The sequence below is a fragment of the Rutilus rutilus genome, assembly GCF_951802725.1.
Source record: "Rutilus rutilus genome assembly, chromosome: 1".
NCBI lineage: Eukaryota > Metazoa > Chordata > Actinopteri > Cypriniformes > Leuciscidae > Rutilus > Rutilus rutilus.
Genome location: NC_140209.1, coordinates 49,915,155 through 49,934,116, shown reverse-complemented (window position 1 = coordinate 49,934,116; position 18,962 = coordinate 49,915,155). Strand labels below are relative to the sequence as shown.

The following is an 18,962-nucleotide window of genomic DNA, read 5'->3' as shown; positions in this document are numbered from 1 at the left end:
TGTGAAGGGCCAAAGTGTGAAGCTGCTAAAAATAGGCCTGGTAAGTGTTCTCGCTTTACAAGTGGATAAACATTTTCATTCAGCCAGGCTGTGGTTGTAAAGGGAGGTGAGGGTGGACCTTGGGGAGGCGTATGGAGAAGCTGAGGAGGGCTGTCTACAGAGGACCAGGCCATGCAGGCAGCCTCATTACACTTTTGGTGATGCTGTAAACACACTGACCTTTGACCCCTCACATCTGAGTGGGTATTTTCACAATGCCTTTGTGTCTAATGTGGTTGCCACATACCCTGACTGAGCAAAAACTGATTAGTCGCTGTAAAGTAAGCTGTAAGTAAGCTGTAAATGGTTCCAGTCCTCTTCTGAACAATCTATTTGCATTAAAACCACAACTCTAATTGAAGGATTTATAGTGCAACATTTTGGAACTCACAAACATTTTTCATCAATAAATTTAGAGCCATAACAAATGTTTGCACTGGCTTGTTTAGCCACTGATTTTACATTCAAGTTATATTGAATCACGGTCATACTTACGCCATGCTGATCACCATGAAATCCAGCCAATTCCACGGGTCTCGTAGGAATGTGAAATTACCCCTGCAGAAGCCTCTGGCCAGCACCTTTACCAATGCCTCAAAGGTATAGATGCCAGTGAAGACGTACCTACGAAGATCCAAATTGTACAATAAACAATCAAGGTCTATAAATGTGTCTCTATAACATCCACTTTAGGTTTCAGGTCAGCTCATTTTGTGTGAATTTTATTTCTGTCAGGACCACTATCGTCAAATACGATTGACAATTAGCATACAGTTTGGATTGGCGATATGGTTCCGTTCTGGGCGAGAACTCCCTGCGCATCCATGCAGCCTAGCATGGATAAGAGCAGAGAGAGCAGCAATAACCCCCCTTGGGGTAAACAGAACAGAAACAACATGAATGTATGCGGATCATTAATTCAAGATTTTAAAGTACAACATAATTTGAGAGTTTATTCTGATTTAAGGGGAATCAGAAGGCCAAATCCTGGCTGACGAGAGGAGGAGCTGGGGATGGAGGAGGGTTATTAACTCCTGAGAAACGCGATAGCTGCTGATAATACTAAAGGAGCTTATATATGTATACAGTGATAGGCGTCGTATTCCTATAGGTAGACGTGGATCAGCTGAGAGTCAGCTGATGCGAGATTGACTAACGTGACCTGCCAGAAATGACGCTACGCTTGATTTTATGTCAAGCCCATTACAGAATGTCTTAGAGGTAGGGTAGGCAATTTCAGAGAGGCTAGATACAGCAAGCTAGCTTAAAAAACATAAGATCCCACCCTCCCTTTAGAGTGTCTCCAAAACACGGAGAAAAACTTTAGGTCCTGAGACTTCCACAGAAGATATATGTAAAAAAATATATACTGTATATATATTTAGACCACCTCTATTATTGATTGCTATCAGGATGTGAAGAGAGTTTAAACCAGTATAACAAAAGTGTTTATGAAAAACATTGCCTACCCTACCTGTAAGTTCCAACTCCTGAATTTAAATAAATTTTGAATTGAGGTACCAAACAGGATGCAGAACTGTCATTTAAATCCAAGGAAGTAGAATTAATATTAACTGATGTTCACAGAAAATTATATAACTAATTTGACAGACCGATGGAACAATAAATAGATAGATAGATAGATAGATAGATAGATAGATAGATAGATAGATAGATAGATAGATAGATAGATAGATAGATAGATAGATAGATAGATAGATAGATAGATAGATAGATAGATAGATAGATGTCATTGGTGGGGTTGTATATTTGAGGAATGTTGGATAGATTTTGGAGAAAAGGTGCAACTCTTACTCTACTGTTTTGCTCCAGGATGGAGGGTCACTCAGTGTCATGAAAGCACAGTTTGACAAGATGGTTAACATGATGAACAAGCTGAACAATTTGTTGTGAGTAAAGGAGAACTCAGAATGAATGATTTGTGCCTCTAAACTAAACAAAAACTCTGTCTCTGAGCATTACACAAACCTAAGATGTCAACTTAAAACATGGAAATCAAAGAACAGATGGAGAACATTGTTGACATACTGTATATATATATATAATATAATATGACTATTTCCATGAGTTATATTGAATATAAAGGATATGAATGTATGAGTATTCTTATGGCTACTCGTCGAACAGGGTTGAAGGGACTTAGAATGTAGCAGGCAGGTTCAGCATTGAATCTGAATATTGTTTTCCCTTTGGTGACCACGATGAAAGTCTGAAAAACAAAACAAGGGACAGAACACGTCTTGTGGAGTAACTATTATTCTGATAAGCCAGACCTGTCAAATATTGTTGACATCACTGGTATTTTACATGTGCCACTGACTTTTTGTGCTTTGTAGAATGGATCCAACTCTTCAATAGGAACATTGAGGAGCTCTGGTGGAGGGTCTCCGTAGATGAATGGAAGGGACTTTCCTGCTTCCAAATCACTGCTGGGTTTGGGCAGATCTTCTTCAGCCACCTCGATATTCTGGGCCTTCATCTGTTCCTGCTCGGCGGCTTCTTCTGCCATCCGCCGCTCGATCTCGGCGAGCGACTCCAAAGTGAAGGGGCGGAACACATCCATACCAGTGGGAGGGAGTAGGCTTGCCATCTTGACATTCTGCTGAAGGAGGGCTGCCACCACTTCGGGGTCTCTCAACTGTGCCCTGCAGGGATAGAGAAAGGTTGTCCATTAGAGAAAGGTGTGGTACATTAGCAAACCCTCTCTGAAAGTCATCACATGAGATATTAGACCGTCTGTAATTCCTTGCACAACATTATTCATATTCAGTCATGCTAAACAAGTATTTAATTACATTTCTGTCAATTAAAAAAAGGAAATTATGAAATTACAGTTTATAATATATTATAATTTATTTAATAAATAGCATTTGTCATCACATCTTAGTTTTCTGCAAACATAAAACGTTTTTGTATGTCTCAGAGTTAGAAATAGAACAGGATATTTGGAAATAGTTTAAAATATAGCTGCGAGCAGCGATTGCGGGCCCAAGCCGGTGGCACCGCCACCCTGGTGCCTTTAGTTACACTAAAGCCACCGGGGTGGCGGTGTCACCGGCTTGGGCCCTCCATCGCTGCTCGCAGCTATATTTATATATATATATATATATATATATATATATGTGTATATATATATATATATATATATATATGTGTAAAAAAAAAAAATATATATATATATATATATATATGGCGAGGCGAGGAACGGGCAGAGAAGAGCGAACGTTTTTGGACATTCATCATATTGCATTGGTTTTCATTTCTTGTCCACAAACCGAGCACTAATCTGTTTATTTTTAAGTCACACATTTTCCATTGATTAAAAAAGACAATCAAATGTATTTTTTAATGGTAATATTATTTTATACAGAAATAAATTATTTATAATTCAGATGAGAATAAAGTTAGTGTTAATTAAAATTGTAAGGAAAACAAATATATTGATCTAAAATCTACTATCATTTGCTGCAAATAGGTTGACTTTTTATATTTATTATTATATTTTATTACGGCTGTAATGAACCAGCTGCGATGTCAAGATTGCAATGCTGGAATGCACAATATGTTGTTGTTGTTGTTGTTTTTGTGTGTGTGTGTGTGTGTGTGTGTGTGTGTGTGTGTGTGTGTGTGTGTGTGTGTGGCGTGGGCACGATCGAACAGTGGAAACATAAAAACATAGGCTACTCCGTCGGTTTGTTCATACAGGACATCATTTAAACTGCACTGTGTTTACTTATATTTATGTACACTCGCAATAAAACACAACATTGTGCTTTTGTAAAAAAACATTCAAGCAATCCCACCCCCGAAATGGCACTATTTTTTAAATGAAACTAAAATGCTCACGGCTGCATGGGCAATAACGCGTCTACAGCGAGGAACGAGCAGAACAGAGTGAATGTTTTTTTAGTTCATTCCTACTGGACGACCGTATTTCACTTTCGCTTTTAAAGGGATACTCCACTTTAAAATGAAAATTCTGTCACCATATACTCACCCTCATGTTGTTTTAATCCTTTATGAATTTCTTTCTTCTGCTGAACAGAAAGGAAGATATTTAGGAGAATGTCAGTAACCAGACAGTTTCTGATCCCATTGACTTCCATAGTAGGAAAAAAATGTATACTATGGAAGTCAATGAGACCAGAAACTGTCTGGTTACTGACATTCTTCTAAATATCTTCCTTTCTGTTCAGCAGAAGAAAGAAATTAATAAAGGATTGAAACAACATGAGGGTGAGTATATGATGACAGAATTTTCAATTTAAAGTGGAGTATCCCTTTAAGTTAGCGATTTAAAAGCCCCCGCCGCGGTGTCACACATCAATTAACCAGTGGGAAAAAATTCTCAGTCACATCGCTATTATATTTATATATAAATACAATATACAATGGGCCTACCTGATTTTGAACACAAGAGGGCAGTATAGCCCTATGTATGACTTTTTTTTTTTACTAAATAGCGCATTCTGGCTGATTTTAAACTTGTAAATAATTCTTGAATTGAAAAAAACTGAATAAACCCAAAACTAGTTCTGTTTTGGTTTAGTTCTGATATTTGTATAATTTTATATAAAAATAAATGGTGTATAATTAAATTTTAAGAAGATATGAGATGTTTTCTGTTTCATTTTTTGACATTATTTTAATCCCTCGCCATGTCAAAACCGTTTGAAATATTTAATATCCGTTCACAATTTAGCATCTTTAATGTATTTTCATCGTGTTAAAAAAGTTTGGTGTGAATAAAAAAAAAACACTTAGCAGGAGTGGGTAAAAAGCAGAGGCTGAATTTGCAAATAAATCCACATTCAAACCAAAATATCTGACTTCCTATTGGTCGAAGCTAATAACTGTATATTAGAAAGTTGTCCGGCTTGATGAGACCAATGTACGTACTGATTTTTGTAACTGTGGGTAAAACTAACCCCCCCACTTTTGTCAAAAGCATTTTGAAAGTGACACACTTCTTGCTGCCAGTTGGTGGCGCTATAACTTTGACTCACAATAGTTACATCCATCTGATCGGCCTCTTACCACGAACACACTGGTGAAGTTTCATCAAGATCAGTTAATGTATGCAGAAGTTATACCACTTCGTGTTTCTCTTTTCTCGCCATAAATTCGTTTCCTCGCCACGGCCAAACCGTTCGAGATATCAAAAATCCGTCCGCAATTTAGAATCCTCAATGTCTTGACTTCATGCACACCGAGTTTGGTGGGGATTGGATGAATTCTCTAGGAGGAGTACTTCGCATTCCACAGCAAGCGTTTTCCAAGCAACCCATAATAGCCGACTTCCTGTTGGGCTGGCGTAAAACTTGACCGGGGGAAAGTTGTTCGGCCCGATGAGATCTATATGTGTACCGAGTTTCATATTAATTAATGCAAGCGTGTTTGATCTATGGACCAAGTTTTGGGACCCCGTTCAAGGGGGCGCTGTTGAGCCCCCCTGCCACGCCCGGGTACCAGCTTCAGCCCGTCCCTGATGGCAGGGGGTTCTGACTTGTGTGCAAAGTTTCAAGAGTTTTTGAGCATGTTAAGGACCCCAAAAGCCCCTGAAACCTTGATTAACAATATAAAAGCAATAGTCAAATCCCCCCCCTCCCCTCACACACACACAGACACAGAGAGAGGGAGAGAAAATTCTTCAGAAAATCCACATTCAAACCAAAATATCTCTCTTCCTGTTGGTCGGAGATGGTTAATGTCAATTAGAAAGTTGTCCGTCTTGATGAGAACAATACACATACCAAGTTTTGTTGCTGTTGATAAAACTAACCGCCCAATTTATGACTAAAGGTGGCGCTACTGAGCCCCTCACCACGCCCGTTTCTGAAACTTTGCACATGTCTACGGGCTAATAAATGTGATGTGTCTGTCGAGTTTCATCCAATTTCAAGTATGTTAAGAGTCTCAAAAGCATCAAAAAAGAATATTAAAGTTTGAAGCGTTGCCATGGCAACAGTATTAAAGATATCAAAAATCCTTTCACAGGTCTACATCTGCCGTGTGTTTACATTATACACATAAAGTTTGAAGCAAATCGGGTAAAAATAAGAGGGTGATTTCAAAGCATTTTGAAAGTGACACACTTCCTGCTGCCAGTTGGTGGCGCTATAACTTTGACTCACAATAGTCACATCAATGTGATCGGCCTCTGACCACGAACACACTGCTGAAGTTTTATCAAGATCAGTCAATGTATGCAGAAGTTATAATACACTTCCTGTGTCCCATTATTCACCATAAATTCGTTTCCTCGCCTTGGCCAAACCGTTCGAGATATCAAAAATCCGTCCGCAATTTATCATCCTCAATGTCTTGACTTCATGCACACCGAGTTTTGAGGCGAATGGATGAATTTCCTAGGAGGAGTACATCAAATTCCACAGCATGCGTTTTCCAAACAACCCATAATAGCCGACTTCCTGTTGGGCTGGCGTAAAACTTAGAGCACGAAAGTTGTTCAGCCCAATAAGATCTATATGTGTACCGAGTTTCATATTAATTCATGCAAGAGTGTTTGGTATATGGACCAAGTTTTCGGACCGCACTCGGACCCCATTCAAGGGGGCGCTGTCGAGCCCCCCTGCCACGCCCAGGTACCATCTTCAGCGCGGCCCTAATGGCCGCAGCTTCTGACCTATGTGCAAAGTTTCATGAGTTTTTGAGCACGTTAAAGGCCCCAAAAGCCCCCGAACCCTTGAACAATAATAATAATAATAATAATAATAATAATCCTAACGAAAACAATAGGGCCTTCGCCCTTTCAGGGCTTGGGCCCTAATAATAATAATAATAATCCTACCGAAAACAATAGGGCCTTCGCCCTTTCAGGGCTTGGGCCCTAATAATAATAATAATAATCCTACCGAAAACAATAGGGCCTTCGCCCTTTCAGGGCTTGGGCCCTAATAATAATAATAATAATCCTACCGAAAACAATAGGGCCTTCGCCCTTTCAGGGCTTGGGCCCTAATAACAATAATAATCCTACCGAAAACAATAGGGCCTTCGCCCTTTCAGGGCTTTTTCTAGCATGCTTAGTACACAATAGTTATGTGGTTAGTACTGCATTACTGTGTTAACCATGTCAGTTTCTGTTGCCAGTAGGTGGGGCTATGTCTATATCTGAATATCGCTATGTAGATGTGTTCAGTGCAGGACTTTTATCAAACATGTGAAGTTTGGGGCAGATTGAACATTGTATGCTTGAGTTACAACAACTTCCTTTAGCATTTCTGGCATGTTTTATGATGTTTCTAGCATATTACATATTAATTTTGGGGTAGATTGGACATTGCATGCCTGAGTTACAGAAAATTCCTATTTAATTGCAGTAATAGCATGCTTTAACACTTAGCTAAGTATTTGATAGCATGTTTCTAGTATGTTGCTAACATGTTTAACAGTTGGTGGCACTTTTTTATATGTTATTAGGAGTCCAGAACAGTGTTTAACATGTCACTTCCTGTTGCCAGCAGGCGGCGCTATGACTATATCTGAATATGAGCATGGACTTGTGTTTAGGAGATAACTCTTATCAAACGTGTGAAGTTTGGGGTAGATTGGACATTGTGTGCTTAAGTTACAACAACTTCCTTTGGCATTTCTAGCATGCTTTAGAACTTAGCTATGTGTCGCTAGCATGTCTCTTGCATGTTAAATATTAAGTTTGGGGCAGATTGGACATTCCATGCCAGTGTTACAGGAAATTCCTATTTAATTGCAGCAATAGCATGCTTTAGCACTTAACTAAGTGTTTGCTAGCATGTTTTAGCATGTTTCTACTATGTTGTTAGCATGTTTAGCACTTGCTGGCACTTTTTTATACGTTATCAGGAGTCCACAACAGTGTTTAACATGTCACTTCCTGTTGCCAGCAGGTGGCGCTATGACTGTAACTGAATATGAGCATGGTCATGTGTTCAGGACAGAACGCTTATCAAAAGTGTGAAGTTTGGCGCAGATTGGACATTGCCTTCTTGAGTAACAACAACATCCTGTTTCATTGAATTAGCATGCTTTAGCACTTAGCTAAGTATTGCTAGCATGTTTTAACATGTTTCTAGCATGTTTAGAAGTCAATGGCATTTTTAACATGTTGCTAGAACAGCATCAACGTGTTAAACATGACACTTTCTGTTACCAGTAGGTGGCGCTATTACTATAACTGAATATTCTCATGTAGATGTGTTCAGGCCATGACTCTTATCAAACGTGTGAAGTTTGGGGCAGATTGGACATTCCGTGCCTGAGTTACAGCAAATTCCTATTTAATTGCAGTAATAGCATGCTTTAGCACTTAGCTAATTGTTTGCTAGCATGTTTTAGCATGTTTCTAGTATGTTGTTAGCATGTTTAGCACTTGCTGGCACTTTTTTATATGTTATCAGGAGTTCACAACAGTGTTAAACATGACACTTCCTGTTACCGGTAGGTGGCGCTATGACTGTAACTGAATATGAGTATGGTCATGTGTTCAGGACAGAACGCTTATCAAACGTGTGAAGTTTGGGGCAGACTGGACATTCCGTGCCTGAGTTACAGCAACTTCCTGTTTCATGGCGAAACATCAAAATTTGTCAGGCCGCCGAGGACCCGCCCTTCGACGAAAACTCAAGATCTTCGCAATTTAACGTCGCAAAGGCCTTAAGATTACACTCACCAAATTTGAAGATGATCAGATAAAAACTGTAGAAGGAGTTCGTTAAAGTACGAGGCCTGAAAATGGCAAAAACTGCACAAAAATCTGAGAGGAAGTTGAAAATGGCTGACTTCCTGTTGTGTTTAGGGCTATGCTCCGAGAGACTTTTTTGTAGGTATTAGGTCCGTACATATATGTACCGAATTTCGTACACGTACGTGGAACACAGCGGGAGGCGCACTCCGTTGAACTTTTATAGGTGGCGCTATCGAGCCATTTTGGCCCGCCCAATTCTGAAACCTATATCAGATGTAAATTTTCGCCAGTTCTGACGCGTGTGCAAAGTTTCGTGAGTTTTCGAGCATGTTTAGGCCCTCAAAAATGCGATTAAATTCGGAGAAGAATAATAATAATAATAATTAAAGCTGCAAGCAGCGATGAAAGGGCCCTCGCACCCGTGCCATCAACACTCGGTGGTTTTAGGAAGACAGAGCATGGTTGGGAAATGTACATTTAAGGAGGTATATATAGTAAGAGTATGTCAAAGTCAGTTACAAAATGTTTTGTATAATGGTGATAATAGCATGCTTCATGACTCAGCTAAGTGTTGCTAGCATGTTTAGTCTGTTTCTAGCATGCTCAGTACACAATAATTATGTGGTTAGTACTGCATTACTGTGTTAACCATGTCAGTTTCTGTTGCCAGTAGGTGGCGTTATGACTATAACTGAATATGAGCATGGATGTGTGTTCAGGACAGAACTCTTATCAAACGTGTGAAGTTTGGTGCAAATTGGACATTGCCTTCTTGAGTAACAACAAAGTCATGTTTCATTGAATTAGCATTCTTTAGCACTTAGCTAAGCATTGTTAGCATGTTTTAACATGTTTCTAGCATGTTTAGAACTCAATGACATTTTTAACATGTTGCTAGAACGGCATCAACGTGTTAAACATGTCACTTCCTGTTGCCAGTAGGTGGCGCTATTACTAGAACTGAACATTCTCATGCAGATGTGTTCAGGCCATGACTCTTATCAAAAGTGTGAAGTTTGGGGCAGATTGGACATTCCATGCCTGAGTTACAGCAAATTCCTATTTAATTGCAATAATAGCATGCTTTAGCACTTAGCTAAGAGTTTGCTAGCATGTTTTAGCATGTTTCTAGTATGTTGTTAGCATGTTTAACACTTGCTGGCACTTTTTTATATGTTATTAGGAGTCCATAACAGTGTTAACATGTCACTTCCTGTTGCCAGCAGGTGGCGCTATGACTGTAACTGAATATAAGCATGGTCATGTGTTCAGGACAGAATGCTTATCAAAAGTGTGAAGTTTGACGCAGATTGGACATTCCATGCCTGAGTTACAGCAAATTCATATTTAATTGCAGTAATATCATTCTTTAGCACTTAGCTAAGTGTTTGCTAGTATGTTTTAACATGTCTCTAGTATGTTGGTAGGATGTTTAGCACCTACTGGCATTTTTTTATATGTTATTAGGAGTCAAGAACAGTGTTAAACGTCACTTCCTGTTGCCAGCAGGTGGCGCTATGACTATAACTAAATATGAGCATGGACATGTGTTCAAGAGATAACTCTTATCAAACGTGTGAAGTTTGGGGTAGATTGTACATTGCCTTCTTGAGTAACAACAAAGTCCTGTTTCATTGAATTAGCATGCTTTAACACTTAGCTAAGTATTGCTAGCATGTTTTAATATGTTTCTAGCATGTTTAGAACTCAATGGCATTTTTAACATGTTGCTAGAACGGCATCAACGTGTTAAACATGTCACTTCCTGTTGCCAGTAGGTGGCGCTATTACTATAACTGAATTTGAGCATAGACGTGTGTTCAGGCCATGATTCTTATCAAACGTGTGAAGTTTGGGGCAGATTGGACATTCCATGCCTGAGTTACAGCAAATTCATATTTAATTGCAGTAATAGCATGCTTTAGCACTTAGCTGAGTGTTTGCTAGCATGTTTCTAGTATGTTGCTAACCTGTTTAGCACTTGCTGGCTCTTTTTTATATGTTATTAGGAGACCACAACAGTGTTAAACATGACACTTCCTGTTACCAGTAGGTGGCGCTATTACTATAACTGAATATTCTCATGTAGATGTGTTCAGGCCATGACTCTTATCAAACGTGTGAAGTTTGGGGCAGATTGGACATTCCATGCCTGTGTTACAGCAAATTCCTATTTAATTGCAGCAATAGCATGCTTTAGCACTTAGCTAAGTGTCTGCTAGCATGTTTTAGCATGGTTCTAGTATGTTGTTAGCATGTTTAACACTTGATGGCACTTTTTTTATATGTTTTTATATGTCCACAACAGTGTTTAACATGTCACTTCCTGTTGCCAGCAGGTGGCACTATGACTGTAACTGAATATGAGCATGGTCATGTGTTCAGGACAGAACGTTTATTAAAAGTGTGAAGTTTGGTGCAGAATGGACATTGCCTTCTTGCGTAACAACAACATCCTGTTTCATTGAATTAGCATGCTTTAGCACTTAGCTAAGTATTGCTAGCATGTTTTAACATGTTTCTAGCATGTTTAGAAGTCAATGGCATTTTTAACATGTTGCTAGAATGGCATCAACGTGTTAAACATGACACTTCCTGTTACCAGTAGGTGGCGCTATTTCTATAACTGAATATTCTCATGTAGATGTGTTCAGGACAGAACGCTTATCAAAAGTGTGAAGTTTGGGGCAGATTGGACATTCCATGCCTGAGTTACAGCAAATTCCTATTTAATTGCAATAATAGCATGCTTTAGCACTTAGCTAAGAGTTTGCTAGCATGTTTTAGCATGCTTCTAGTATGTTGTTAGCATGTTTAGCACTTGCTGGCACTTTTTTATATGTTATTAGGAGTCCATAACAGGGTTAAACATGTCACTTCCTGTTGCCAGCAGGTGGCGCTATGACTATAACTGAATATGAGCATGGTCATGTGTTCAGGACAGAACTCTTATCAAACGTGTGAAGTTTGGGGCAGATTGGACATTCCATGCCTGAGTTACAGCAACTTCCTGTTTCATGGCGAAACATCGAAATTTGTCAGGCCGCCGAGGACCCGCCCTTCGACGAAAACTCAAGATCTTCGCAATTTAACGTCGCAAAGGCCTTAAGATTACACTCACCAAATTTGAAGATGATCAGATTAAAACTGTAGGAGGAGTTCGTTAAAGTACGAGGCCTGAAAATGGCAAAAACTGCACAAAAATCTGAGAGGAAGTTCAAAATGGCTGACTTCCTGTTGTGTTTAGGGCTATGCTCCAAGAGACTTTTTTGTAGGTATTAGGTCATTACATGTATGTACCGAATTTCGTGCACGTACGTGGAACGTTGCGGGAGGCGCACTCCGTTGAACTTTTATAGGTGGCGCTATCGAGCCATTTTGCCCCGTCCAATTCTGAAACCTATATCAAATGTAAATTTTCGCCAGTTCTGACGCGTGTGCAAAGTTTTGTGAGTTTTCGAGCATGTTTAGGCCCTCAAAAATGCAATTAAATGCGGAGAAGAATAATAATAATAATAAATATAGCTGCGAGCAGCGATTGCGGGCCCAAGCCGGTGGCACCGCCACCCCGGTGCCTTTAGTTACCTAAAGGCACCGGGGATGGCGGTGCCACCGGCTTTGGCCCTCCATCGCTGCTCGCAGCTATATTTATATATATATATATATACACACACACACACACACACACACACATATATATATATATATATATATATATATGTATATAAATATCTATCTATCTATATCTATATCTATCTATCTAGCTATATATATATATATATATATATATATATATATATATATATACTTATATATATACGTATATATATATATATATAAATATAAGACAGAAAATTTTACTTGTCTTACCTTATTCTGATTTTATGATACACCCAAAATATTCCACAACAAATCCTTTAAATTTAATGTAAAAATAAAAACGAAAGTAAGCAGTGTTGGTCTCACGTAACCCTCTCATTAGAATCAAAATGTTTCAATATTTGCGATGTATTTGGATGCTAAACTATTCTTTATTATAGGCTTTGTACTTCACTCGTGTTCCAATATCGATGGAAAAAATCATCCTCTTCACACGCGCAAAAATGTTCTTGGAAACATCACAGTGGAGCTCTGCTTACTGTGAATGGTACAGATTGTACTACTGACTATTTAAACAGAGCAGTGTAATTCGTTTATGTTAGGTTGACTATTTTTATTATTATATTGTATTAGGGCTATAATGAACAGGCTGCGATGTCAAGATTGCAATTCTGGAATGTGTGTGTGTGTGTGACGCGGTTGCGGTTGAACAGTGGACACAAAAACATAAATAAAATGTTTTGGTTAATTCCTACATCCATAGGAATAAATTGAAAATGCTCGCTCTACTCCGCACCATTATCAATGTCTGTGCGGACGTCTGTATTTTACTAGTATATAGTATACTATAGTTAGCGATTTAAAAGCGCTCAGTGGTGTCACACGTCGATTAACCGGTGGGAAAATGTTATCACAGTCACATCCCTAATATATTTATATATAAATACAATAGGCCTACCTGAAAGAGAATTTTACTTGCCCGACCAGAGTATAGCCTGATTAGAACGTCAATAACAAAAAAATAACTTGGGAATCACTAAAACGAGAGATTATTCTAATTTCATTACATTCATTTTAAGTTGTAATCATCAGTTAATAATAAATGTATTACTGATCAATGGTAACAAGGTTGCACTGCTGAGGCTCATGCTGCTTCTCCAGGAGAATTGTAAACAAATGAGCGCAGCACACAAAAAAGCAACCCAGTTAACAACATACTGACTATAAAAATTACAAATATGGAGTTTTTATATATTTTATAACATATGATAGAGTTAAGCAACCTCACTTGACGAGTAGGCAACTATTTCCTGAATACAATCACGATTGAAACTGTGACATTGATTTCATACAACAGGTTAATAAACAGTTACAATTAAGTCACTTACATTTTAGATGCAATATTGACTGTTTTTGTTCTGTTTCAGCAGCAAAAATAGTTAAACAAAGATCACAACAACTTGTTTTCTCATTACTGAATGATTCAGCATTTTGAAACGAATCGCTTGACTCAAAGATTCAATGGTCAATCCATAAACATCTGTCTCAATCATGAATGACTCAGTCATTGGAACGAATCATTTGAACGAATGAATCAATGACTCGCTCATTAAGATGGTCGCCTGGCGACACCTAATGGCGGTTTAGTGTTATGTTTAAAAGTATCATTCTTTCCAACGTGCACCATTATCAATGTCCGTGCGGACGTCCGTTTTTTTACTTTCACTTTTATATTAGCGATTTAAAAGCACCCACTCGTGTCACACGTCGATTAACCGGTGGGAAAATATCCTCAGACACATACCTAATAAATGTATATTTAAATACAATATTGGCCTACCTGGTAAAAAGTTTTATATACTATTTTGATGTCCTTTTGGACACAAGAGGGCAGTATAGCCCTATGTTTGCTTTTTTGTTGAACCAAATAGCACTAAATAGCCTGTTTTTAACTTTTTCATTCTTCTTGAATTGCAAAAACAGAATAAAATGGGTTTAGTTGTGATATTTGTATACTTTTATATAGAAATAAATGGTATATAATTACATTTTTAGAAGATTTTTAGTGTTTCCTTTTTGGACATTACTCCCTCGCCATAGCAAAACCGTTTGAGATATTTATTATCCATTCACAACTTAGCATATTTAATGTAGTTTCATCATGTTGAAAAAGTTTGGTACGAATAAAATAAATAGTTTAAGAGGAGTGGCTAAAAATTCAGAGGCTGATTTTGCAAAAAAATTCACATTCAGACCAAAATATCTGACTTCCTGATGGCCAGAGCTATTGAATGTAAATTAGAAAGTTGTCCGGCTTGATGAGAACAATATAAAAACTATTTTTTCTTTACTGTAGTTAAAACTAACCCCCCCACTTTTGTCTAAAGCATGTTGAAAGTGACACACTTCCTGCTGCCAGTTGGTGGCGCTATAACTTTGACTCACAATAGCTACATCCATCTGATCGGCCTCTTACCACGAACACACTGCTGAAGTTTCATCAAGATCAGTTAATGTATGCAGAAGTTATTCCACTTCCGTGTTTCTCTTTTCTCGCCATAAATTCGATTCCTCGCCACAGCCAAACCGTTCGAGATATCAAAAATCCGTCCGCAATTTAGCATCCTCAAAGTCTTGACTACATGCACACCGAGTTTGAAGGGGACACGGTGAATTTTCTAGGAGGAGTATTTCACATTCCACAGCAAGCGTTTTCCAAACAACCCATAATAGCCGACTTCCTGCTGGGCTGGCGTAAAACTTGACCGGGGTAAAGTTGTTCGGCCCGATGAGATCTATATGTGTACCGAGTTTCATATTAATTCATGCGAGCGTGTTTGATATATGGATCAAGTTTTAGAACCCCGTTCAAGGGGGCGCTGTTGAGCCCCCCAGCCACGCCCGGGTACCAGCTTCAGCCCGGCCCTGATGGCCGTGGGTTCTGACCTGTGTGCAAAGTTTCAAGAGTTTTTGAGCACGTTAAGGACCCCAAAAGCCCCTGAAACCTTGATTAACAATATAAAAGCAATAGTCAAATCCCCCCCTCCCCTCACACACACACAGACACAGAGAGAGGGAGAGAAAATTCTTCAGAAAATCCACATTCAAACCAAAATATCTCTCTTCCTGTTGGTCGGAGATAGTTCATGTAAATTAGAAAGTTGTCCGTCTTGATGAGAACAATACACATACCAAGTTTTGTGATTCTAGGAAAAACTAAGCCCCCATTTTTGACTAAAGGTGGCGCTACTGAGCCATTCCACCACGCCCGTTTCTGAAACTTTGCACATGTCTACTGGCTAATAAATGTGATGTGTCTGTTGAGTTTCATGCAATTTCAAGTATGTTAAGAGTCTCAAAAGCATCAAAAAAGAATATTAAAGTTTGATGCGTTGCCACGGTAACAGTATCTAAGATATCAATAATCCTTTCACAGGTTTACATCTGCCGTGTGTCTACATTGTACACATAAAGTTTGAAGCAAATCGGGTAAAAATAAGACACTGATTTCAAAGCATTTTGAAAGTGACATATTCCTGCTGCCAGTTGGTGGCGCTATAACTTTGACTCACAATAGTCACATCCATGTGATCGGCCTCTTACCACGAACACACTGCTGAAGTTTCATCAAGATCAGTTAATGTATGCAGAAGTTATAACACACTTCCTGTTTCATTTTTTCGGCATAAATTTGTTTCCTCGCCACGGCCAAACCGTTTGAGATATCAAAAATCCGTCCGCAATTTAGCATCCTCAATGTCTTGACTTCATGCACACCGAGTTTGGAGGCGAATCGATGAATTCCCTAGGAGGAGTACATTAAATTCCACAGCATGCGTTTCCAAACAACGCTAAATAGCCAACTTCCTGTTTGGCTGGCGTAAAACTTAGAGCACGAAAGTTGTTCGGCCCGATGAGATCTATATGTGTACCGAGTTTCATATTATTACATGCAAGCGTGTTTGATTTATGGACACGTGTTCGGATCCCGTTCCAGGGGGCGCTGTCGAGCCCCCCTGCCACGCCCGGGTACCAGCTTCAGTCCGGACCTGATGGCCGCGGGTTCTGACGTGTGTGCAAAATTTCAAGAGTTTTCGAGCATGTTAAGAGCCCCAAAAGTGCCCGAAAGGTTGACAAAATAATAATAATAATAATAAATATAGCTGCGAGCAGCGATTGCGGGCCCAAGCCGGTGGCACCGCCACCCCGGTGCCTTTAGTTACCTAAAGGCACCGGGGATGGCGGTGCCACCGGCTTTGGCCCTCCATCGCTGCTCGCAGCTATATTTATATATATATATATATATATACACACACACACACACACACACACATATATATATATATATATATATATATATATATATATATATATATATATATATATATATATATATAAATATCTATATATATACATATATATATATATGTATATAAATATCTATATATATACACACACACACACATATATATATATATATACTTATATATATATATATATATATATATATATATATAAATATAAGACAGAAAATTTTACTTGTCTTACCTTATTCTGATTTTATGATACACCCAAAATATTCCACAACAAATCCTTTAAATTTAATGTAAAAATAAAAACGAAAGTAAGCAGTGTTGGTCTCACGTAACCCTCTCATTAGAATCAAAATGTTTCAATATTTGCGATGTATTTGGATGCTAAACTATTCTTTATTATAGGCTTTGTACTTCACTCGTGTTCCAATATCGATGGAAAAAATCATCCTCTTCACACGCGCAAAAATGTTCTTGGAAACATCACAGTGGAGCTCTGCTTACTGTGAATGGTACAGATTGTACTACTGACTATTTAAACAGAGCAGTGTAATTCGTTTATGTTAGGTTGACTATTTTTATTATTATATTGTATTAGGGCTATAATGAATGTCAAGATTGCAATTCTGGAATGTGTGTGTGACGCGGTTGCGGTTGAACAGTGGACACAAAAACATAAATAAAATGTTTTAGTTAATTCCTACATCCATAGGAATAAATTGAAAATGCTCGCTCTACTCCGCACCATTATCAATGTCTGTGCGGACGTCTGTATTTTACTAGTATATAGTATACTATAGTTAGCGATTTAAAAGCGCTCAGTGGTGTCTCACGTCGATTAACCGGTGGGAAAATGTTATCACAGTCACATCCCTAATATATTTATATATAAATACAATAGGCCTACCTGAAAGAGAATTTTACTTGCCCGACCAGAGTATAGCCTGATTAGAACGTCAATAACAAAAAAATAACTTGGGAATCACTAAAACGAGAGATTATTCTAATTTCATTACATTCATTTTAAGTTGCAATCATCAGTTAATAATAAATGTATTACTGATCAATGGTAACAAGGTTGCACTGCTGAGGCTCATGCTGCTTCTCCAGGAGAATTGTAAACAAATGAGCGCAGCACACAAAAAAGCAACCCAGTTAACAACATACTGACTATAAAAATTACAAATATGGAGTTTTTATATATTTTATAACATATGATAGAGTTAAGCAACCTCACTTGACGAGTAGGCAACTATTTCCTGAATACAATCACGATTGAAACTGTGACATTGATTTCATACAACAGGTTAATAAACAGTTACAATTAAGTCACTTACATTTTAGATGCAATATTGACTGTTTTTGTTCTGTTTCAGCAGCAAAAATAGTTAAACAAAGATCACAGCAACTTGTTTTCTCATTACTGAATGATTCAGCATTTTGAAACGAATCACTTGACTCAAAGATTCAATGGTCAATCCATAAACATCTGTCTCAATCATGAATGACTCAGTCATTGGAACGAATCATTTGAACGAATGAATCAATGACTCGCTCATTAAGATGGTCGCCTGGCGACACCTAATGGCGGTTTAGTGTTATGTTTAAAAGTATCATTCTTTCCAACGTGCACCATTATCAATGTCCGTGCGGACGTCCGTTTTTTTACTTTCACTTTTATATTAGCGATTTAAAAGCACCCACTCGTGTCACACGTCGATTAACCGGTGGGAAAATATCCTCAGACACATACCTAATAAATGTATATTTAAATACAATATTGGCCTACCTGGTAAAAAGTTTTATATACTATTTTGATGTCCTTTTGGACACAAGAGGGCAGTATAGCCCTATGTTTGCTTTTTTGTTGAACCAAATAGCACTAAATAGCCTGTTTTTAACTTTTTCATTCTTCTTGAATTGCAAAAACAGAATAAAATGGGTTTAGTTGTGATATTTGTATACTTTTATATAGAAATAAATGGTATATAATTACATTTTTAGAAGATTTTTAGTGTTTCCTTTTTGGACATTAATCCCTCGCCATAGCAAAACCGTTTGAGATATTTATTATCCATTCACAACTTAGCATATTTAATGTAGTTTCATCATGTTGAAAAAGTTTGGTACGAATAAAATAAATAGTTTAAGAGGAGTGGCTAAAAATTCAGAGGCTGATTTTGCAAAAAAAATCACATTCAGACCAAAATATCTGACTTCCTGATGGCCAGAGCTATTGAATGTAAATTAGAAAGTTGTCCGGCTTGATGAGAACAATATAAAAACTATTTTTTCTTTACTGT

The 18,962-nt window shown here is 38.1% G+C and overlaps 1 protein-coding gene across 1 annotated transcript in view; it reads right to left on the bottom strand.

Moving 5' to 3' along the window:
- Nucleotides 1-18,962, bottom strand: part of scn4ab (sodium channel, voltage-gated, type IV, alpha, b) — a 111,876-nt gene that overhangs the window by 22,177 nt on the left and 70,737 nt on the right. Inside the window, exons 2-5 of the mRNA XM_084408580.1 lie at nt 2,381-2,705; nt 2,151-2,269; nt 1,855-1,944; nt 535-663 (exon numbers count right to left, since the gene is read on the bottom strand). Coding sequence (XP_084264706.1) covers nt 535-663; nt 1,855-1,944; nt 2,151-2,269; nt 2,381-2,705 — 663 coding nt within the window. The remainder of the gene's footprint in view (nt 1-534; nt 664-1,854; nt 1,945-2,150; nt 2,270-2,380; nt 2,706-18,962) is intronic.